The 24,760-nt window shown below is 40.2% G+C and overlaps 2 protein-coding genes across 2 annotated transcripts; both read left to right on the top strand.

Annotated features, from left to right (window-relative positions):
- Window positions 1-7,752: 7,752 nt before the first annotated feature.
- LOC146669270 (blue-sensitive opsin) lies at window positions 7,753-18,757 on the top strand. The gene is made up of 7 exons (XM_085405788.1): window positions 7,753-7,812; window positions 7,900-7,950; window positions 16,125-16,537; window positions 17,013-17,181; window positions 17,307-17,472; window positions 17,672-17,911; window positions 18,468-18,757. The coding sequence occupies exons 3-7, from the start codon at window positions 16,159-16,161 to the stop codon at window positions 18,567-18,569; spliced, it is 1,056 nt and encodes a 351-aa protein (XP_085261914.1). The 5' UTR covers window positions 7,753-7,812; window positions 7,900-7,950; window positions 16,125-16,158; the 3' UTR covers window positions 18,570-18,757.
- On the top strand, window positions 7,946-11,713 carry LOC146669271 (blue-sensitive opsin-like). Its single transcript, XM_085405790.1, has 5 exons — window positions 7,946-9,877; window positions 9,993-10,161; window positions 10,259-10,424; window positions 10,692-10,931; window positions 11,489-11,713. Exons 1-5 carry the CDS (start codon window positions 9,499-9,501, stop codon window positions 11,588-11,590), a joined length of 1,056 nt encoding a protein of 351 aa, XP_085261916.1. The 5' UTR covers window positions 7,946-9,498; the 3' UTR covers window positions 11,591-11,713.
- Window positions 18,758-24,760: the final 6,003 nt, after the last annotated feature.

Below are 24,760 nucleotides of genomic sequence, written 5' to 3'. Positions count from 1 at the left end.
AAAAAATGTAGCACAAAGTGCTTTAAATGGTTAAAATCAGCCCACCCCACCCTCCAACTCACTCCCCACACTCTCATTAACATAAACAATGTGAATACACACATACCCCCCCCCCCCCCACGCACACACACACGTGTCTATATATACATTACACATGCATACACATACAGTGGGGCAAAAAAGTATTTAGTCAGCCACCGATTGTGCAAGTCCCCCCACCTAAAATGATGACAGAGGTCAGTAATTTGCACCAGAGGTACACTTCAACTGTGAGAGACAGAATGTGAAAAAAAAATCCATGAATCCACATGGTAGGATTTGTAAAGAATTTATTCGTAAATCAGGGTGGAAAATAAGTATTAGGTCAATAACAAAAATACAACTCAATACTTTGTAACATAACCTTTGTTGGCAATAACAGAGGTCAAACGTTTACTATAGGTCTTTACCAGGTTTGCACACACAGTAGCTGGTATTTTGGCCCATTCCTCCATGCAGATCTTCTCGAGAGCAGTGATGTTTTGGGGCTGTCGCCGAGCAACACGGACTTTCAACTCCCGCCACAGATTTTCTATGGGGTTGAGGTCTGGGGACTGGCTAGGCCACTCCAGGACTTTCAAATGCTTCTTACGGAGCCACTCCTTTGTTGCCCGGGCGGTGTGTTTTGGATCATTGTCATGTTGGAAGACCCAGCCTCGTTTCATCTTCAAAGTTCTCACTGATGGAAGGTGGTTTTGGCTCAAAATCTCACGATACATGGCCCCATTCATTCTGTCCTTAACACGGATCAGTCGTCCTGTCCCCTTGGCAGAAAAACAGCCCCATAGCATGATGTTTCCACCCCCATGCTTCACAGTAGGTATGGTGTTCTTGGGATGTAACTCAGTATTCTTCTTCCTCCAAACACGACGAGTTGAGTTTATACCACAAAGTTCTACTTTGGTTTCATCTGACCACATGACATTCTCCCAATCCTCTGCTGTATCATCCATGTGCTCTCTGGCAAACTTCAGACGGGCCTGGACATGCACTGGCTTCAGCAGCGGAACACGTCTGGCACTGCGGGATTTGATTCCCTGCCGTTGTAGTGTGTTACTGATGGTGACCTTTGTTACTTTGGTCCCAGCTCTCTGCAGGTCATTCACCAGGTCCCCCCGTGTGGTTCTGGGATCTTTGCTCACCGTTCTCATGATCATTTTGACCCCACGGGATGAGATCTTGCGTGGAGCCCCAGATCGAGGGAGATTATCAGTGGTCTTGTATGTCTTCCATTTTCTGATGATTGCTCCCACAGTTGATTTTTTCACACCAAGCTGCTTGCCTATTGTAGATTCACTCTTCCCAGTCTGGTGCAGGTCTACAATACTTTTCCTGGTGTCCTTCGAAAGCTCTTTGGTCTTGGCCATGGCGGAGTTTGGAGTCTGACTGTTTGAGGCTGTGGACAGGTGTCTTTTATACAGATGATGAGTTCAAACAGGTGCCATTCATACAGGTAACGAGTGGGGGACAGAAAAGCTTCTTACAGAAGACGTTACAGGTCTGTGAGAGCCAGAGATTTTCCTTGTTTGAGGTGACCAAATACTTATTTTCCACCCTAATTTATGAATAAATTCTTTACAAATCCTACCATGTGGATTCATGGATTTTTTTTTTTTTCACATTCTGTCTCTCACAGTTGAAGTGTACCTCTGGTGCAAATTACTGACCTCTGTCATCATTTTAAGTGGGGGAACTTGCACAATCGGTGGCTGACTAAATACTTTTTTGCCCCACTGTACATACACAAAGCTGTGTAAACCAACTATAAATAACTAATCTAAACTTATTTACATAAAATACAGAAATGAAATGAGGTGGAATGAATACTACAGAATGTACATAAGGTGCAGTTGCAGTGGGAGCAGTGTGACAGGTCAACTGTTTAGAAGGGAGATGGCGAGGGGAAAGAAACTGTTCCTGGTCTGCAGGCTTCTGTACCGTCTGCCAGAGGGCAGCAGATCAAAAAGTCTGTGTCCAGGGTGTGAGGGGTCTGTGATGATTTTCCCTGCCCGTTTCCTGGTTCTTGAGAGGTACAGATCCTGGATGGAGGGCAGGGGGCGCCAATGATCCTTTCTGCTGCCCGTACAGTCCGCTGCAGTCTGCTCCTGTCCTGTTTAGTGGCTGCACCATAACAAACTGTGATGGAGGAGCACAGGACAGACTCAATGACCGCAGTGTAGAACTGGATCAGCAGCTCCTGTGTCGACTGTACTCCCCAAGTTGTCTCAGGAAGTACATCCTCTGCTGGGTCTTTTTGAGGATGGAGTTGATGTTGGTCTCCCACTTCAGGTCCTGGGAGATGGTGGTACCCAGGAACTTGAAGGTCTTCACAGTCGACACACAGCTGTCTGATATGGTGAGGGGGAGCAGAGTTGAGGGATGTTTCCTGAAGTCCACTGTCATCTCTACAGTCTTAAGAGTGTTCAGCTCCAGATTGTGCTGACTGCACCAGAGTACCAGCCGCTCAACTTCCTGCCGGTATGCAGACTCATCACTATCCTGAATGAGGCCAATGACAGTGGTGTCATCTGCAAACTTTAGGAGTTTAACAGCCGAGTTCTTGGAGGTGCAGTCATTAGTGTAGAGGGAGAACAGTAGTGGTGAGAGGACACATCCTTGAGGGGCACCAATACTGAGGGACCGAGTTTCAGAGGTGATCTCCCCCAGCCTCACTTGTTGCTTTCTATCTGTCAGGAAGCTGGTGATCCACTGACAGGTAGCTGGTGACACGCTGAGCTGGGAGAGTTTGGAGGAGAGAAGTTCAGGCACGATGGTGTTAAAAGCCGAACTAAAGTCCACAAACAGGACCCTGGCAAAAGTTCCCGGGCGGTCGAGGTGTTGCAGGATGTAATGCAGCCCCATGTTCACTGCATCATCCACCGACCTGTTTGCCCGGTAGGCAAACTGCAGAGGGTCCAGCTGGTGGCCTGTAATGTCTTTCAGATGGGCTAACACCAGTCGTTCAAAGGATTTCATGACCACAGATGTCAAGGCGACAGGTCTGTAGTCATTCAGTCAGAGTAAAGATGGGAGCCAGCTGTTCAGCACAGGTTTTAGTGCTGTGATTTATATACGCGTTTAACTCACTGCTGTCATATAAAGAACATTTTTTTAAAAAGAAAGGAAGAACAAACAAATTAAAAACCAAGCCACTTTTATATACATGATTCTCTTGAGCCAGCCTCCATTTACTTGTATTTTATTTCCAAGGAGCCAGTTGATTGTTTGTTAACTCGCTTAACACGAACCTATCAATTATTCAAGCATAAAAAATTGCACCTAACTCAAAAAACGAAGCAATGTTGTGTCTACGCATAACGAAAAAAGGCTCTATCACAGTGTGGGGCTGTATTTCAGCCAGTGGTGTTGGGGATTTGTCAAGACTGATCTAATTATGAACAAAGAAATGTTCCATCAGATTTTGATCCATTATGCAATATAGAGACCTTACCCTCTGGAAAGAATTATTTTCAGGATGATGATCCCAAACGTACTGCCAGCGTAGTAAAACCATACCTGGATAGAAAAAACACAGTGAAACACCACGAGTCATGGATTGGCCTCCCCAGAGTGGGGAGCTCAACATTATTGAACAGAACAAAAGGACGCCAACATCCAAAGAAAAGCTTTGAATGTCCTTCACGAAGCCTGGAGAACTATTCCTGAAGACTTCTTAAAGAAATCACAAGAAAACCTGCCTAGGAAAGTTCACAGTGTTTTGAAGAATAAATAAAGTCATACCATTGACTTTCAAGCCCATCAGAATATAAAGAAATGAAGGATGATTCACGAGTTTTGCACAACGCTGGAAATGACCATCAAATAGGCTATAAGGTCCAACTACAGCTGCACACTCAAATAGGTCCCTTTGTTTTTCTGATCAAACCTAAAATGAAGAAAATTGCCATTGATGCAGAAAAACTAAAGAATAACTATTCCTCATATTGTGTTTGGTCAAGATTGTTTTTATTTTGAAAGAACTAGAAAGAAAGAAACTACAATGGTAAAGCCATTTCAGTGGACATTTCATGCGTGCCGCAGAAAAGGGATTATGTCTCGGAAGTCTCAACAGACAGATTGGAAACTCGTTAGGGCCGTCATGACGATAATGATGAGATAAAAGGATGAAAGCTTCCTAGAAAGCCAAGCATGACCTCTGCCTAAAGAACGAAAACAAAGGAAATAGCAGAGATCACGGAACACTTGGAAAAATACTCTTGTTCACGTCTTGCTGAGTGATGTCTATACATGCTGTACTGTGAAAAATCTTGATCAGTGTCACTGTATTTTTTATTATCATTATTATTATCGTCATGTTTAGATTTTAACCAGATTGGGTCACGAAAACACAGCACATATATATTTTTTGTAGTACATACTGACATACTGTCCATGTTTCTCATACATGTGCTCACCTGGATGAGTACAGCAGACTGAGAAAGGTCAGTGGTGCTCAGATGCCAGTAATTGTTTACACTCATTAAGAGTCTTAGATAATGGCAGGAGAGCTGAGCTTTCAAACCCTAAAGAGATCATGATGTCACTCAAGTGACACGGATCAAGGATTTTGAGCGGGATTTTGAGAAGGGATTTTTTTTCCCTCCCACCACTACAGCAGGCTGTCTGACTCATTCATATTCATATTGTGCCCACATCTGTGAGGTTGTTTGGCTTTATAAACTTATATTCAGGAATTCTAAAGGTAAATAATCTTGTAAAGGGTTGATTTGTCACAGCACAGAGTTGTCACAAATGATGAGCAAGGTTGTAAAGTAGGAGTTCTATGCATTTTGTTATTTAAAAAGAAAACATCATGCACCAGATTGCACATCATTTAGTTTTTTGTTCACACATCCTGTGATCGTCCACAGATCTTCACTGAGCATCTTCAGAACACGTACCTAAATGTTTTTGTTTTCTTTTTTTTCTACCAAATGCTTCATTTTAGGGACTTGCACGGAGGGTCACACCAGTGTACAAACACAGTAACACAGTGACAGGAACAGCGTCACATCCTTGATGGTCTTACATTTACCCTCTGTTCTAAATGGATGTTATCTTAATTGCTTTCCTAATCACACACAAAGCCATATTAACCTGATGAAAAATGACAACAGTGACAAAGAAAATGCAAACATGGGCGCTGGTTTCATTTAGGTATTGGGGTGGAATAAACCCAGTTACTTTTATTACAGCCACTACATTTCTTGCAGTCTGGTGAGTTTGTATGCACCATTTGCACCTTTTCAATAGGCGGTGAGATTTGTCATTATTATTATTTATGGGAAAATACAAAAATCAGTTAATCTCAGACTGGAATGCAGTGGACTGAGGACCACTTTTGAGTCAAAACACATCTTTTAGGTTTACCTTGTTGCTTATGAAAGAGTCTGGACAAAGGAATTATCCATTCTATTTCTTAGCAGGCTACTTTTGTGCCTTCTGTTTGGAATGGTAACTGCCTAAATGTACGTCTATCACCTGCCAATAATATCCATCCATCATCCACCCACCCATAGCCCATCCATCTTCTTTGGTTTGAATTTAAGGTTGCAGGGGCTGAAGCCTATCCAGCTCACACTGGGGAAAAGGTAGAATACCCTCTGGACAGATCACTAATGTGTTGCAGGGCAAACACAGAGAGACAGACAACCATTTACCTCACTTCATGTTATTGTCCCAAGTAAAGAATCTAGGGGTAGAAGACATCTACGGCAAATAATTCTGGACCTCTCATACGCTAAATTTCGAGAGGATGAATTGGTGGGTTTGTATGGTAGTCTGAAGCTGGATGGCATGCCACCTGGTGGAGACTGATATTATTTCTTTATTGCTGGCAGAAGCTCATTACAATGGCATTGCCCCAAATAAAATGCCTCATAAGGAAATGACAGCAGTCTAGGGAGCAAAGTAGGATACTTTTTTTTTAATGTTCTCAATGCTTTTATTATTTAAGGTCCAAAACTGAACCGTCACAGGCCAGAGCAGGCTGAGCTGGGTGGGCATAAGAGGTGTTTGTGTTGAAGGCACAGGTGGAGGATGTGCAGAGATGATGGCAGGGTGCTAACCACCAATGTGTACACTAAATGTGTTTATGACCTATTTTTGATTAATTTTATTTTTTTTAAAATATACATATACTACTTTATAATAAACACATGTACAGCAGACAGTCCTTAGAATTCTCATATGTACTTGTACTGTATGTGTCATTCACATTCACAACAACATCTGTCAAATAAAGACAGCAGTCTGGGTCAAGTCTTTGTGAAACTCTGGCATTAGTTGTCTGATTTAAGGTTGGTCTAAATGTCCTTTTACAATAATGAGATTGCGGGTTTACTTGTTACTGTTTAGGAACTTACAGCTTTAACACCTAAAGCATTATTTTACTTTAAAAGCTTTATAATTACACAAGATATCTGCTAAATAATAAACAAATGTATGCAAAATTTCAGAACCTATACTTTGACTTCCTTTGCTATTAATTTTCACTCATTGCATCAAATGTCATATATGTACAGTATTTACAGCATTAAAACAATTATATATTTCTGAAATCGAGCTGAATTTGTGAATAGTCTTTCTTTTATAGTGTTTCTATGTGGGAAAAAAATCGTCATTCACAGTTACAGGTTTGACTTGTAAGTTCCCAGTCTATATTTGTAATTTTGTTGATATTTAATATATTTAAATTCCTGGAGAGTTAATAGGAAAACACTGTTAAATTACACAGTTTCTTTGTTGTTGTTGTTTTTTACAGTGAGTGTGCATTTCCACAGTAGAACTCACAAAGACAATATTCCCCACTTTCTTCACCTACTTGTCATGAAGAGACTATCAACATTATATCTGTCCTGCTGTAATTTGTTCTGAAGTGGAAAAAAATGCCCAAACTCTGCCGTCTGCAGAGATCCATCCTCTACATCGGATAATCCTTTCTTGAGCCTGATACGATAATGAAGGTCAAGATCATCCATCCTAATACTAACAGCAAGCAGGTTAATCAAGATCAGACTGAATGTGATTTGCTGTCGTAATAGCGCTGGTACCTGGATTAGCAGATCCCAAAACAGTGTCCTTCCCTCTATAGTGGAACTAATTGAACCATCTTGTGCATTGGCACTCGCTAACGTGTTTGCTTATCTGTGGAAACATGTTTGTCAGTAGATAGCCATTACTTCATGTTCATTATGTTGAGCATACCCTAAAAACATATATTGGCTTCTAATTTTTCATTTTTATATTTCTTGCTTCTGGTGATATTCCTGGAGGAGTTGCTTTTTCCTTTTCTGGATAAATCCATCAATACATCCAGTTACAGTCATAGGGGTCAAGTCAGCTGATACTGTGAGAGGCAGAGTACAGCCTGGACAGGGTGACTGCCAACTTCAGAGAGTGACAAGATCAAAGTTACATAAAATTCCAATTAAGACCTACTAATTAACTTGTCATATAGGTTTTTGTTATATGGGGTGAACTTCCTGAGAAAAGCCTCACATGCACAGTAAGAACAATTCCACAGAGGAAGGCCCCATGCAGTTTCAAACCCACAACCCTCTTAATGCTGTCGCTTACTTAATGAATAAATAATTGTTTAATCATTGAATTAATTAAGTATTTAAATGTTTGACAGGCCTGTAAATGTATTCCCACTCCCTCTGCTGCTTTACTCCAGCACACCTACAATAGATGCTGCACTAAACATCACACAAAAACTGCCCCATTCCTGTGGATGTGGAGAAAATCACACATACTACATACTATGCAAAGGTAAATTTTCTGTAATGAAACAAGCAGATGGGTGACTTGCTGAACATGCAGAAGCCATGTAAGTCATCTTGTTTTCTTACTTGACAGGCAGCAAAGACCCAAGCTGGATCTGCGTCCACCCTGAAGCCCAACAACAAGGTGACCAGGATGGTGTTGATCTTTGTGCTGGGCTTCCTGACATGATACATCCCAGCTTTGCTTTTGTACTTGTGAACAACCACCATCAGTCTTTTGATTTGAGATTTGCTTCTATAGTGTCTGTCTTTTCCAAGATCCCCTGCAGTCTTTAACCTAGTTGTCCATGTTGTCCTTGATAAACAGATCTTTAGGATCTCCTGCCAATTTTTGGCAAGCACAAAAGAACAGCATGGACATCACGTGTCTCCACATTCTGGAAACTTGCTGTCTGTAGAAGTCCCTATCCTTTCCATAATTAAAAGATCTCAAAAATAATATAAACTAACAAACAGGTTTAAATTAAAATGTCTTATTAAAGCAGCTGCAATGCATCAGGAAACAGCAGCTTATATAAATAAACTATAGAAATAAAAAATTTTATCAACATCTTTTTTTCAATGTTAAAAAAAAAACTAAATAAAGATGCTGAGGATGAGCAGAAATAAGGATGAAGACTCCTCAACATGAGCTGGACCTGCTTCGAGTGGAAATGCATGTGATTAGGTTGATTTTTTATAAACTGCTGCTGACTGGCTGCATATCATAGCTGTATTTTGTTAATATTCACATACACACCAAATTGCTGAGGTTGTGCAATTTTGTTTTTCCTGTATGAAATAGTCTACAACTTTTTTGCCCATTAAAATGAAATAAAGTTAGAAATAAGAAAGTGTTGAGCAAGCTAGTTTAATAGTTCTATTTTCCTCCACTAACTTTCTTCCTCTTAAGTATGCTTATGCACATCCTCCTCTGTATCGGATCGTTGGGACGACAATGAGCAAATTCTGCGATTAACCCGCCAGCTTAAATCGTACCACAGAGTGTTACCATAAAACCTTCAATCTTGCATGCTAGTGCAACAAAGACGCTCCCTTAAGCTCAGTAAAGGCAGCAAAATGCCAAGAAGGTAACACAAAGCTTGAGTTAAATCCCCATGCAAAATAGGGTGTAATCCACTTAACAAGAGATTATCAAATATAATGTGATTGGAAACCAGATTAGCAGGTGAAGACCGGCAGGGAACTTCCTTAGGAAAGAGGGATTAACCTCTTTAACCAAGTTTGGATGCCAAAAACATATCTAGGTTTGCACAGATTTTTGGAAGTCCAAATATGCTTGTGTTTGTTCCCAGATTCAAATACTTGTTAGTTCAGATATCTGTCAAATAACCAAATCTCAGAATTTAGCATCACAGCACGCAACACAGAACTGGAAACCACAGAAGCATCAACACCAGTTAATAAAATGAAAAGCTATGAAGGCAATTAAATTAGTCATTTAATTACGTAGTCAATTAAATAATCAATTAACCACTTTATAGCGATCAGTGTCATGAAACCCTTTATAAACGTCAATACGACGCACACAGCCAATAAAGACAAGAGACGATAGAATTCCTAACCGCACAGCGTTCATGTCTGCTCCTTAAATTTATTATTTGGCAGAGCCTGCGCGATACCTAATTTGAGCCGTAACATCAGCAGGAGTACGTTGTTCGAAATAAGCAAAATGAAGGGTAAACGTGATATGGAGCTGCCAGAAGACTTCTGGATACCCGTCAGCCTGGACACAAACAACATCACGTCACTTAGCCCTTTTCTGGTTCCACAGGACCACTTGGGGGATACTGCCACCTTTTACGCCATGGCAGTTCTCATGTTATTCATATTTATTTTTGGCACTTTCATCAACGCCCTTACCATTGCATGCACCATCCAATACAAGAAACTTCGATCCCACCTCAACTACATCCTGTTGAACTTGGCAGCAGCAAACCTTCTTGTGTCCACTGTGGGCTCCTTCACTGCCTGCTGCACTTTTTCATTCAGATATTTCATCTTTGGTGCGCTAGCATGCAAGATCGAAGGTTTCATGGTAACACTCGGTGGTAAGTCATTGGCTGCAGACAACACTGTAAAAATCCGTTGTAGCCCATCTCCCTTTTAATAGACTTATTTATGCTGATTTCTAGAGGGAGTTAAAGGGTTTTCCTGTCATTGCAGGTATGGTAAGCCTGTGGTCCCTTGCTGTGATAGCTTTCGAGCGATGGCTTGTGATTTGCAAGCCGCTCGGTAACTTTATTTTCAAGCCCGACCACGCTATAGCCTGCTGTGCATTCACTTGGTTTTTTGCAGTATTTGCCTCAGCTCCTCCACTGTTCGGCTGGAGCAGGTAAGCAACAGACACAACATACTTCAGAAAATCAGCTGGCAACACAATGCATTTAAGTAGAACTGTACAATCAACGTGCTTCTACTTTTCCTTGCAGGTATATTCCAGAAGGCCTACAGTGCTCCTGTGGGCCAGACTGGTACACCACAAACAACAAATACAACAATGAGTCCTATGTGATGTTCCTGTTCTGCTTCTGCTTTGCTGTTCCTTTGACCACGATTATCTTTTGCTACTCCCAGCTGCTCATCACACTGAAAATGGTGAGACAAAATGAGATGGTTTTGGTCTACTGAAATTATTCTCTTGATGACTGAGAAACATGTATACTTAAATAAATGCTGTCTTATATCCTATCAAAGCCAAAATCTAACAGGCCAGATCTACTTACCATTCAAACTGACACGCTTAGTATTATTAATATCTGCAAGATCAAAGCACAACGTAAACTCTTCTATTTATTCACATGACTTGTGGTTTTTTTCAAAGTAACCTTTCCAACATGACCCTGATCAATCCCACATTAACAGGCAGCCAAGGCCCAAGCTGAGTCTGCCTCCACCCAGAAGGCAGAGAGGGAAGTGACCAGGATGGTGGTGATCATGGTGCTCGGCTTCTTGGTGTGCTGGATGCCATATGCCTCCTTTGCTCTTTGGGTTGTGAACAACCGTGGGCAGTCATTCGATCTGAGATTTGCGACTATACCGTCCTGTTTCTCAAAGGCTTCAGCAGTCTACAACCCTGTTATCTATGTGGTCTTTAATAAACAGGTCAGTTACATGCTGTGCCGAGTAAGTACTAAGTTATTTAGAAGCAAATGGGTTGTCTTCTCCTGGTTTTTAATACACCAAACAACATGTTTTAAAGTTATCTGATGTGCAGGAGCTTTGAATCGATGCTCTACTTTATCTATGTGTATCTCACTACTGTGACTCTTTTATATCCAACTTAAACAACATGTTTGGTTAATTTTTGTCCCATTTAGAAGGAATGTAAATAAAAGGGGTTATAGGTAGGGGTAATCTGGGGGTCAATGGCTCAGTTCCCTTGCTGTGACTCCGTTAGAAGGTAGAGCAACAAGTCAGTTGTTGGATCCCTGGCGACTCCAGTCCATACACGTGTCCTTGGGCAAGATGTTCGTGCTTTGAAGATGTTTTTGGTGCAAAAGTCTACTAACCAACCTATTTTCTTAACTTTATATAGGCTGTATCATATCTTAGCTGTGGTCCTAAAGCTATAAATAATTGGGCTGTTTTTATGCATAAAAAATGATACTTTATAACTTTGCACAGGAGATTTAATCTACAAATATGTTTTTCCCTTGCAGTTCCGTACATGTATGTTAGCGATGATGGGGATGGGAGGAGGTGAGGAGGAGAGCTCAACAACACAATCGGTGACTGAAGTTTCCAAAGTCGGGCCTGCTTAGGCAACACGTCAATGCTCGCTGATTTCTGAACTGTAAATTACAAAGAATGTACATGTATTTTATCATATGTAAAAATGTCATGATTTAAGTAGGAATAATCTGCAAAATGAAAATGCAAATAAAAAACAGACACAAAATCTTTACTGAATCTCTGTGCTTGACTGAAAACACGTTTTCACTTGCTCTGTGTTTTTCTCCAACACTTAGAAGTTATTAAAAAGTGCACTATGAGAGTATATTATAGTGTGCTATATAAAAGTATTTTTGTTATCATTTTAAATGTGATATTTATTAAGCGTGTGATTAATATGTATTTGCACTTTTATTAGCAAAATGTTTTTGTCTTATTGTCTTAAACTTATTTTATTCAGGTCACTCTCATGCAACCAAAGTACAAAATATTATATCGTTCAAAAAGGTATTTTATAACATAAAAATCTGTAGTTCACATAAGCACCATGAGCCATAGTCATATCCTTCAGCCATCTTGGTATTTTGAAAGTGGACATGATCAGTGAAGGAGTGGGCATGGCTGAGACACTGATGGACATCGGATACACATGTAACTGCAACGTGACTGTTCAGTTAGGTAGATCTGTTCTTAACCTTACCCTCGTTTGTCATCCTCTCTGACTCTCAGACCACAGTTTAACTAACATCATGTTGTCTTTCATAAGACTAGAAAAACAACTGTGACCATGAATTCTTCAGAAAAGTGCTAGCGTCAATCACGGGAGCTGTGGGATTTTTCGCAAAAGACTTTTATGCAAAAGGACTTTTCAACCAGAAGTCAGTGAAATTACTATGTTTGGTCAACTTATCCAAACAAAGACAGGGTCACAGGGTCTGCCAGGTCTCTGTCACCAGCAGCAAAAACTAGCTGTCCACCTGTATCAATTGTCACCTTATAGGTTTGGAAATGAAAAAAACAACAACCCCAAAACAAACATAGAATATGGCCTGGAAGTCCCAAGGTCAAAATGGAAGATGCCCTCAAGGGTGGTGGAGAATGACAGAGCAGTGGGACTTCCAGATACAGACAGACAAAATGGTGGCTCCAACCGAACATAGTGGTTGTAGACAAATAGAAGAAGATGGCCACAGTGATAGATGTAGCGGTTCTGAATGACAGCAACATCAGGAAGAAGGAACACGAGGAACTTGAGAAATACCAAGAGCTCAGAGAAGAGCTTGAGAAGATGTGGAGGGTGAAGGTATCTGTGGTCCCAGTGGTAATCGGAGCACTAGGTGGCTCAAGCAGATCCCGGGAACAACATCGGAGATCTCTGTCCAGAAGATCGCAGTCCTGGGAACAGCTAAGATACTGCGCAGGACCCTCAAGCTCCCAGGCCTCTGGTAGAGGACCCGATAGGATAGACCGCCCCAAGGGGCGAGAGGAAGATTTTTTTTTTTTGATGGGCCATCCTGCTTAGTTAATATTCCCTAGTCAGCTATGTGTCATCACACAACCACTGAACTAAAACTGAAAGACACAACCAGCGTCTTTCAGTTGGGGCAAGCAGGGCTAGCAGTGCTTGTTTTTTGTGTGCAAGCTAATGCAGCTTCACTGTAAATGGGTTGAATTCGATGTTTAAGGGGGATCTGCGTGTGCTAGTCTTAAAATATGTCAACTCACATTAAAAATTTAAGAAGAATGTGGGTTTTTAACAAGACACGGTGATTAAGGATTAGTCTGAATAATGAGACTAAACAATGTGAGTGAAGCGACTCTATTTCCTCTACAAACTGAGAAGCACAAGAGATTCAACCCCCATTATGAGCACCTTCTACAGAGGCACAGTTGAGAGTATCCTCACCAGCTGCATCACTGTGTGGTATGACTCCTGCACTGGGTCCTGCAGGAAAAAAATGACAACGGGTAGTGAGAGCAGCGGAGAGGATTGGGGGGACCTCTCTTGCCTCCCTCCCCAGGAGATCTACTGCGCGTGCCTCATCCGGAAGGTCCTCTCCATTACAGGTGACTCCACTCATCCCTTCAACAGCTTCTTCAGTTTGCTGCCATCAGGAAGGACACTGAAGAGCCTCCGGGCCAGACTGAGAGACAGCTTCGTCCATCAGGCTGTCGAGATGCTGACCATCTCTGAATCGAGAAGGGGGGCCCAAGGGTACATCTTTCGCCATCTTTCAATGCTGTGATTGCAGCCATTCCCCAACTCTCTGTGAATGGTACTCATGGCCATTCGAGAATCTGTGTATTGGATTAGTAGTCGTTGATCAATGGTCATAAGAATTTGCATACTAACAATCATGGAACTAACCCCCCAGCCCATTGTTCATTCAGTGGTGCTAGTTTAATTCGCTGTGCAAATGCACTGTTTATAAGGTTGGGGAAACCTGCAGTCAGCTGAGACTGAAGAAGTCACTTGGATGAGTGACAAAACATTTCTCCCACTGAAAATGTCCAGATGAACAGAATCAACCTTTTGGAATTTACTTACCTGGATGATTGAGCACGCATCAAGACATTATTTTATTAATATTTTTGAAATGATAGCAGCACAAATGAAAATTTTTGCAGCACAAACCAGCACAAACGTAGCACAAATGTTTGACATCATTTTTCTTTGATTTGGGTAATGTGGGGGGGGGGGGGGGGGGGGGCTGGTTGACCTTTTGACCTTTACATTTTCATTAATATCGTTAAAACAGAGGCAGCACAAACGACAGTTTTAGCAGCACCAAGCAGCACAAACATAGCACAGTTGATTGACACCAGTTTTGTTTGATTCCATTAATGTGGGGGGGCTGGTTGACCTCTGATGACCTCTAGAAATCAGCTGTATAGAAAGTCAAGTCAAGTCAAAGTCAAAGTCAACTTTATTGTCAATTCTGCCACATGTACAGGACATACAGAGAATAGAAACTTCGTTACTCTCAATCCCTAGATAAAATAGAAAATGAACATTTAAATATAAGAGTGATTAAAAATGCAAGTAAAATATTTTAAAGTAAAAAAAATTAAATAATATAATACAATTTTACATATAACAAGAAAGCTATACAATATACAATATAAGGGTAAATGACATTGAGTGCAAACCAGGCAGAGTAGTGCAAATAGGCAAATAGTGCAAATGGAGATTTGGTAATGTACGGTATGAGATAGTGTAACACAAAGTCTTATGAGGTAATGGCAGTCCAATGCTCCACAAAGTGACTGGTAACTGGTGCAGGCCAGTGAGTGAGTCAGAGTGTGTGTGTGTGTGTGAGTGTGTGTGACAGAGAACATTTACTATGTAGTAAAAGTAAAGGTTTGAGAGTAGGATGAGCAAGTATTTTTTTTGCATGGCTTCTAAAAGTGAGTCTGTAAGTTTGTCACTCAATGCAAACTGCCAAAATGGAGTTTACAGGCAGAAAATAAAATATATACAATACACAGACTGGTGATCTGTCCCTATTGTAGTTGGGACAGACTCCAGTCACCACCTTCCTAATCTAGAATTGGATAAGTGGAGGAAAATCAATGGATGGATGGATGGATACCAAGACAGTCCTGACTCATAGGTCAAGTACAGGCAGATGCTTCATCCAATTAAGATCTGTGGAATTTGGATGCCAGGTCAACAGCTTGAACTTTTTGTTTTGTAACTCAAGCCAATCCTAAGATGTTTTTGTGACAGTACCTACTCCAGGACATTGTCCTGCTGGGTCAGACTGCTTCCAGTGCTGGGGGGAGGGGGGTCTGCTTGTTCTGGAACAAACAAAAATAACATCCACATAAACACCAAAATCCAATGGTTCAAGAAAGTTTCTGGCAAGATTATCAGTGTTACAGACTTCACCTGTCAGTGGTTTAACATTTTGCCTAGAGCGGTGTTCACTGCAGTGGAAGTTTATATAAACTATGCTGTCTGAAGTGGTGACATAATTAAGAGGTCACAGAGGAATGTGATATCCTCGGCAGGGGAAGAAATTTGATCTTAAAGGTTTGATAATGTTGCCAATCAATAGAGGGAAGACCCCCAAAAAGAGACCAATGACTCATTCAAAGGACCTGTAACCACCAACTGTAAAGTAGATCTGATGAGTAGTTAGCAAGATAAGGGATGAAGAGACAGATAGAAAAACCTTTTCCATAAGTCTGATTACTCCTTCTTGGTGAAAAATAATTGTGCCAGAAAAAAGGAGTACTGAGGGTGAGATGCATGCACTAACCTCTTGGAAGTCCCTGTAGATCAGATTATATGGTTCACAAACACACTGCCCTTACACTAGGATGTAATGAGATGATCCTTGCCAAGTCTGGTAATGCGATAGTAATCTGTGTATTAGCTATTGGGTAGGGTATGTTGTTACCGGAATGCAAGGAAAGCTTTAAATCCTGTCCTTTAGCCAATTATGTTGAGCCTCAGCAATCATCAAAGTTCCTATAAATGCCGCTGTTAACTCTGCTTCAGACAGACGAGCATCTCAGATATAAGACGGAGGGAAAAATGAAATCTCTGAGTACTATTTGAAATTAGATGCAGTTTATTTGAAGTCTTTTAAACTGTTTTTTTTTTTTATATTTTAGATATAGATTTTGATCGCAAACTCCATCTAAGAAAATGAGAGGAAATCGTCCCACTGAGTTCCCAGATGACTTCTGGATCCCCGTCCCTCTGGACACCAACAATATCACAGCCTTCAGCCCATACCTGGTTCCCCAGGACCATTTAGGAAGCCCGATGATCTTTTATTCCATGTCAGCATTTATGTTCTTCTTGTGGGTGGCCGGCACAATCATCAATGTCCTCACTATCGCATGTACTGTCCAATACAAGAAGCTCCGGTCTCATCTAAACTACATCCTGGTGAACCTGGCTGTTGCGAACCTCCTCGTCTCCTCTGTGGGCTCTTTCACCTGCTTCATCTGTTTTGCTTTTAAATACATGTTCCCTGGTCCAATTGCATGCAAGATTGAAGGATTTACAGCAACTCTTGGTGGTAAGGAGCATAATTATAGACTTTGTTAAGTAAGAAAAAAGGATTACATCATGCATCATATTATTACACTCGAATTAAAATGATGCGTGTGAGAGATTTGACCTATGCCAGTTTTTGTCAACCAAAGCGCTCTCAATAGGGATTTTTTTAAAAATCTGAACTGCAATAATAATAATGATAATAATAATAAGCTATTTGTTTTTCACATGACACATAAAATACATATTGTGTCCTTATTTGTAGGAGAAATAGAGCTATCAGTGTACTGGTGCCAGTATCATTGCATACCGTATGGTACTATATAAAGCTAACTTTATTTTGAACATCAAAATGTTCTTTTTTTCAAAGAATACCACATAAGGCACTGTTGTTGTTAAAGAAGTTGTTGGTTATGTGGTTATGTGAGCCAATATATAAAAAGCAGCTGCTGTTTCTAAATATTAACGTAGTTATCGTTATCTTTGTCCTCTTGCAGGTATGGTTAGCTTGTGGTCTCTTGCTGTGGTAGCATTTGAAAGATGGTTGGTTGTGTGCAAGCCACTTGGGAACTTTGCCTTCAAGTCCAGCCACGCTATAGCATGCTGTGGATTGACTTGGGTCTGCGGTCTGAGCGCTGCACTTCCACCTCTGTTTGGATGGAGCAGGTGAGTACATATAGATTAAGCACTTTATAATTAATTTGCTCTAACCTTGATGTAAATGGTTCTCTTAGGACTAATAACATATGTATACATATACCACAGCGGAAAATAATTGTTTCTCTTTCTAGGTATATCCCAGAGGGCATGCAGTGTTCCTGTGGCCCAGACTGGTACACAACAGGCAACAAGTTTAACAATGAAACCTACGTGATGTTCCTCTTCTGCTTCTGCTTTGCTGTCCCTTTCTCCACCATCGTCTTCTGCTACTCACAGCTGCTGTTCATGCTGAAAGCGGTAGGCAATATGACATTGGTTAGCAATTGTCGTATCCTATGTTTAGGGTGATTGTGTTGTGTTTAGTTTTGTTTATTAAAAGGAAATACTAGAAGGCAAAACAAACCAGGGAAGGGGTGGGAATGAAGGAAAAAATATATTTTTATACTTACAATTTTCCAGTCTGATGCTGATTCTGACAAATGATCTGTCTCAAAAGGCAGTAAAGGCCCAAGCAGAGTCTGCCTCTACCCAGAAGGCAGAGAAGGAAGTGACCAGGATGGTGGTGATTATGGTGCTGGGCTTTCTGGTGTGCTGGATGCCATATGCCTCCTTTGCCATCTGGGTTGTGAATAACCGTGGGCAGCCATTCGACCTGAGACTGGCCACCATTCCTTCCTGTTTCTCAAAGGCCTCCACAGTCTACAACCCAGTCATTTACATCCTCCTCAATAAGCAGGTAAAAATCTTTGGCAGCTCAAAGTGAAATAAATTTAACTTAGCCTAAATTTGAATCCATTTCACTAAACTGAAGCTTTGCTTAGTTTAAGCAGGGTAACAAACATGGATCATCAGCTTTGTGTTTTGTTTTGTTTTTATTTGAGCTTGTGACTGAGTCGGCCACGGACGCCCCCTAATGGTGGCTGTTAGAAAATACAAAAGGGTTGACCCATCCTCCAAGACAAAATCTGACAGACAGTTGAGCCTAAATAAACATGGAACAAAAAGAAGACACTCATTTATTGTCAATTTTCATGAAAATGTAAAAAAAAAAAAAAACATCAAGAGGGAGTAAATAATAAGTTACTACCCTCCAATCACGCTGACTTTTGTTGTGCCAGCTTTTGCTTTTATCCATCACTGCTGGTAACATGCTAATGCTGCACTGAGTGGTGGTCTGTGAGTCCCCTCCATCTCCCCTGAGACACTTTAATGTGACTAAGATGGCTTTTTACAAGGACTACTAAAAAGATTAACAAGAAGTGACCAAAACCTTTCTCTTTGTTCTCTTTTAGTTCCGCTCGTGTATAAGGCAGATGCTGGGAATGAGCGGAGGTGACGATGAAGAGTCATCAAGTCAATCCACCACTGAAGTCTCTAAAGTTGCACCTGCATAGGTTACTCGTGCCCAATTTGGACAGCTCGCATACTGAACATAGCACAGAAATGCTAATAATGTGACAAATGTATTTTTGCTATTGTTACAGATACATAGTTTTATGCAGTAAAAATGTTTAACAAAAAGGAAATAAATTTCATTGATGAAGCAACTATTTGTGTCTTTAAAAGGCTCATCACTGCACATAATGATGGACATGATACTAAAGCATACCTTTTTAGCATTATATTTTATTTTAACAATCTTGTTTTGTTTAGTTTTTAGTTGTTTTTTTTTCCAGTATAACATTCAGGTCATGAAAACCCATATTAGGTTTCAGAAATACTTACAGTATGATAGAAATATGTGTAAATATGTTTGATAAGTTGTGCTGCAGTTATTATAGGAAGCCCGAAATAATATATTTGTTTATCTTTTTAATGTGTAGTGGTGTAGTGCAAGAGAAAACCAATAAACTGGACACAATGTTGCTGCTTGTATTTACAACATTTACTGCTCCTGGATCAGCTCATCACATAGATGGGCTCGTGGGATCAACAGGATATACTTGAGGTAAAAGGAAAATCCACAAATGCACATCAATGTTATTGAAGTGAAGGAAATGGTTCTAGTTTCGCACTTTAGTTTAGTCTTTCATGGTGTACTCTTTATGCAGAAACACAAACACATGCACACACCTAGCAAGCCTGTAAAAGTTATTGAGTGAAGACAAGTACAGCAGAAACACACTCCTGTAAACATTCACATTGAAATGGAAGTGGGAAAAGAAAAGAAAAAAGCTTTAACAATGATGCAAACCAACCTCACTCTTCTGATTTATTCACAGCTCATGGATTTGTTTCATAGCTTCTATTTATAGATGCTCAGAAAGCAGCATTTATCTCCAAGTCCTTGTTAATATTTGAAACCCTGCATCAATCACAGCTAAATATGGTAAAGAAAATGGTTACATTTATTTTCAGGACATTTGTATGCAATTCAAACATAATGCAAAAGCCACATTACAGTTTTCAGTAAGTGTTTAATATTATTGAGTCTGCTGAGGAAACACCCACTTTGTGTGTTAAATTTAAATATAATTGTTAATTTGCTACTGTGCTGCAAAAGGTGAGGATCTGCAGCATTTGGCCTACAGATAGTGTCATAATTAATGACCTTTCACAGCAGTCCCAATAGAGATTAACAGAGAACCCATTAATCCCATTGCAGCACTATTGGCTTACAATTCACCTAGAGTGTACTTGTAAGATGGTCTTTATTGATTATGAACGAATGGGGATGAGACACAAAAGATCAACTTTTATCTTTGTAAAATAAAAATACAAAACGGTTTTTCTTGCAGAGAAAGCCCTTTTCCTCATAAAATGGTAGATTTCTTCAAATTCATGCTGATGGGGAAGCAATCAGAGGACACTGTGCCTCTGAGGCATCCACCTCCATACCATAATCATAACAAATGTTCGATTAGATCAAAACATGCAGTTTCTTATATGTACCTACACATGCATATAAGAAACTCTATATTCCAGATGATTGTGATGGTTGAAGGTCAAATCTTTCAGGCAGCTGCAGCCAAATATTCTCTGTTTTTGCTTGCTTGAAATCAAAATATTAACTGATGTAAGGGGGTTTGTTGACCTCACAGTGACTCATATCAGGGATTTTCTGCAACTGAAAGCACAAACAAATCTAAAAATGGAACTATAACTACTCCTTTGGTGCTTTTTTTAAAAAAAAAAAATCAAAAACCTAAAGGAAAATTGCAAGTTACATTTTGGATCTATAACTCTGTTAACCCTTTGCAAAAAAAACAGTCCTTGCCAAAATACTAAAAACTAAGATTACTGAGAAACATTGTTGCTAAGAAGTGAAAGTCACACAATCACACATCATACTAATATTTCTGGAATTGATCTCTTTTTTTGCACATCTGTACAGCAGGAGAGAAGGAGTAAAAACTTTGATCATCAAATCCTCCTCAAACACAGATTTGAAATAAATCAGAATTATCTGGTGTGAAGTAAACACAAGAAAGTAAAGATTGGCAAAGATGGAGCTGGTTCACGTCACACCAGTGGAGCAATTTGCAGTCATTTCCTGTCACTGCAAGTTAATGACTGGAAATTACCTAAGACAGTGAATGAATAAACCAGACCTCTTAGTGACTATGGTCATGGAGATACCAGTCGATAGTCGGGAGCAGATCTGAGTTCTGCTAGTAGTGAACTTTTGACAAACACGAATAGTTCAGAACTAGCGGAATTCCAGACCTACCCTCGAAACATCTCGCTGTGACGTGGGAAAAACAGCCAGAGTAAAACAAAACCAAAAAGCCCTTTACCTAGCATCATCTCTACCTCTCAGGTGATATGTAAATTTACATTAAGAGATAGATCCCTACTTAACTTCACATTTTAGAAATGTCTTTGTTTAACCCACTGTTGCTTCCTAATCTAAGGTGGAAAATTTTAGCAAGTGCTAACATGAAGAGAGACACAGTTGGAAATACAAAAGTAGAAAAATATAAAGAAAATTTACAACTCCCTCCAGTTTTGGGGTCCATCCTTTTCCTGGTGTAAAGTCCTTGTCCGAGGAAGGGTTCTTATCAAATCTGCATGTCTGCTACCTGTGCAAGAAGTGGACTCAACAAAACTGCAGAGTTAGGGATTAAGGTAAACCACTACAGCAGCTTTGAGGACCCTTAGCTTTCCCCTGAAATGAACCGCTGTTCCGGAGAGATTAAAGTGTTTACGGAGCGAGCATGCCAAAAGTAATTACTCTGTGTTAATCTGTTTTGTGGAGGAACCTGAGTTGTCCGTATAATCTGCTTTGGCCTGCTTGGAGATGAGAAATCTTCGCTCACTTTTCACTGTGTCAAATAGGTTAGACCAGGGCTGCCCAATCCCAGTCCACAAGAGCTACTATCCTGCAGCTTTTAGATGCATCCCTACTCCAACACAGCTGAATCAAATGGTTTGATTACCTCTTCAGCATGCCATCATGTTTGGCAAAGGCCTGATAACAAGCCATTCATTTGATTCAGGTGTGTGGGAACAAGGATGCATCTAAAAGCTGCAGGACGGTAGCTCTCGAGGACCGGGATTGGGCACCCCTGGGTTAGACATTCACGGCTAAGACAGGAGAAGGTGGTGCAACACAGCTGCTGTCCTTGCAACGTCCTCAGCTAGGAACACTGGTGCAGTGCTGCTATCATATAATGTTACAGTTATGGTAATGTTTGTAGCCAGTGAAAGATCCACAATGAAACTGTGCAGATGAGGAATTTCTTTCAGAATCAGATATTTGAAACCTGACAGCTACTTTGTGATTTACAGCCAAGGAGCTGAGTCACACTTATATTTAGTGCATTACAATGAGTCCCCTCGGAGACAACAGGCTTTGGAAAATAAGTTAAACAGCCCATTAACAACAGAAATGAACTATTAACCTACTGCGCTGACCTGTTACCTCAATTGTGTTTTGGAACAGTTAATACTGACACATCCTCCTCAGTCAGTGGCAAATCCGGACTTTCGGGAGCATACCCGGTGGGTCACTTAAAGCGTCGGATTGGTTTTGCAGTCGTAAACAAAACATTCTTATCAAATTTAACAATGATCACATTAGTTAACCTGCTCTAAAAGTAGGCTACATGTTCCACTTTCTGTGGCTGTGACAGTGTGGCCTCTGGGTGGCACTAGTCAGGGAATTCCCTCCACCCAAATCGTTATACTTAGTTTGGCCGAAGCAGCTCAGCTTTAGTCTTTTTAGGTCATAGACTGTATAAAAAAGATTAACATAGTGTACGACTCTGAAAGTTGAAAGCAGTTCATGATTCCTTAAACCTGCTCTAATGACTAAAACTGTCGTCTGCTACCCGAGTTTATGATCTCTGTTGCGAGTGAATGCAGTGTGATTTAAATGTTGTAAATTATGCTCCGTGTTATAGTCAAGAAAGACCACAGAGCAGCATTTGTTTTAAGGAATAATTGTTGCAGCTTCATAACATTGTTGCTGCCACTGAAAATTACATTTTATTCAGCTTTAAATGTGCATGATGGTCAGCTTGATGAATAATACTAAATAGCAACTTTAAATATGATTCAGGACTGAGACCTCATCTATAATCCTAAATATTAATCTATTAATGCTTTGCTAGCAACACACAGTGTTTTTGTAGCTGTGTTATCTGGAACCTTTATCTTATACTTGTTTTAGCTAACATTAGCTAAGATGTTAATATCTTTGACTCAAACTCCAAAAAATAAAAGTCAATCTATATTTAATTAATTGTTGCAGTCATTGTCTGTCTAACCCAAGGACACCTAATACTGTGTTGGCTCCCCAGAGGAAAACATAGTATTTACTTTGCTAGGCCTTAGATGTAGCTGTTGGGTTGAGCTTAGGGGACTGACTCAGACATTTGACTATCGGTCTGAAGGAGCTCATGTTTGTTTTGCTGTATATATTGCTTGTTATTATCCATGTTTACACTGAGACATTGCCACATCGCCATTTGACTCAGCAGCTAAATCATCAATAAACAGCAGTTTCCCAGTTCCCCTGCATGCTAATTTCACAGCACTGCCTTCAAAATGGTTGAAAAATAATGGGAAACGCTTTTCTTCCCACGTCCCATAGTTCTGCTCATTGTTCATCTTGGTTTTAATCAGTTCAAAGAATCTTGTTTTGTAGCTACGCATGTTTTTTTCTGTTTACTTGAAATTGTTTTTACATTCATTAAGTCATGTCTTGATTCTAGATTTACTAACGTCCCACCTTTTATCTCATTAGTCATTAAAAAAAATCATAACTATGGTATGTAACAGTTTCTGTTAAGAAATCTCTGGTAGCCTACTGGTTTTCACTTGTAACACTTTGAATATTAGATCAATGGCCACAGATGCATTAGGTTCTCCGAAGGCTTACACAGATCCTCCAGTGCTTTTTCCTATATCAATTTAATCACATAATTAAGTAGCTACAGGAATTATCATCCAGTTGTCACATAATTGCATGAGTTATTGTTAACGTGTGAAGTTGGATTTCATAAACAGCGACTTAGAACAGATCTCCCAGATACACACTATCCTGCAGAATAGTGCATCAGACAGAGGACAGAGGACAGAGGGACTTTAGACAGATTGCGTTCAGTGCTCTTTGTCAAAAATGTGAAAAAACAATTGAATTTGCAACTCATGAAAAGATTTAAAAACACTCTCACGCAGTCTTGTACCATAAAATTACTACCAGCTTTTCAATTATCAGGCTTTCCCATAACCAAATGAAGTCTTCAATAGCCACCCTCACAGATCCATCATGAAGTGACTCATCTTGAATGAGCTAGTTCTAAATTTTATCATTTAATTTGTTTATTGTTTAAGTTACTTATTAGCCTAAAGACAATCATTCAAACAACCAGTTTCATGAGGCTTGCTCATAATGCTCATAAGTACAAAAAGTGTTCCTCCCTTTGCTTGCCACTTGCCATAAGGGCTATGACGTGTGTTGCAGGGTCAAAGGACTGTCAAAGAATCCGATGAACCCTCTATCCGGAGGGATTAAATGTGTCTTACTTCCCTCACAGGTCAACAACTGAAACCTGCACTATTATAGGACCGCGGATCTCCACTTCTCCACTAAAGCTGCTCTGAGAGTGCTATGCAAATCAGGGCTGACACATATACCTGTTAGGATCACAGTAGCATAAATATTAAATATTGCAAAGTGTCTGGATTTGACACCTCTCTGTATTCAAAAGTATAAGAAAGTAAACATTTTCTTTATAGGTTTAATGGTGATTTGAGAGATATATGCACTTTTATGTTTCTACTTTTCATTTCTACATGGTTATAAACCAAATGAGCCACTAGAGAACTCAGTGTGGAAAAATTAGGACACAAAACTGGCATTTATTTGTTGGTCAAAGATCTTGAAACTAATCCTTATCTGAAGTCAGTGGACGGAAATCCACTTTCAAACAAGATTATTCTAGCATTTTGTCTTAACCTCATTAGTTGATTGTTTTAATTACAGTTCAGGGTTATTGCTTTGCCACTGTGCTGCACTGCCAATAGGCACATCACAGCTATAATTTGATTGTGACCTAATCCAATCATGGGTTTGTGAAGCATAGGTATAAAAGCAAAAGTCAGATCTGTAGCACCAAGCAGCCAAGGAGGTAGCAAG

The sequence above is a fragment of the Rhamphochromis longiceps genome, linkage group LG5 (genome assembly GCF_057381845.1).
Source record: "Rhamphochromis longiceps isolate RC_006_pf linkage group LG5, R_longiceps_female_GT1.1, whole genome shotgun sequence".
Lineage (NCBI taxonomy): Eukaryota > Metazoa > Chordata > Actinopteri > Cichliformes > Cichlidae > Rhamphochromis > Rhamphochromis longiceps.
The sequence above is the reverse complement of the archived record's forward strand: the minus strand, read 5'-3'. Positions and strand labels throughout refer to the sequence as shown.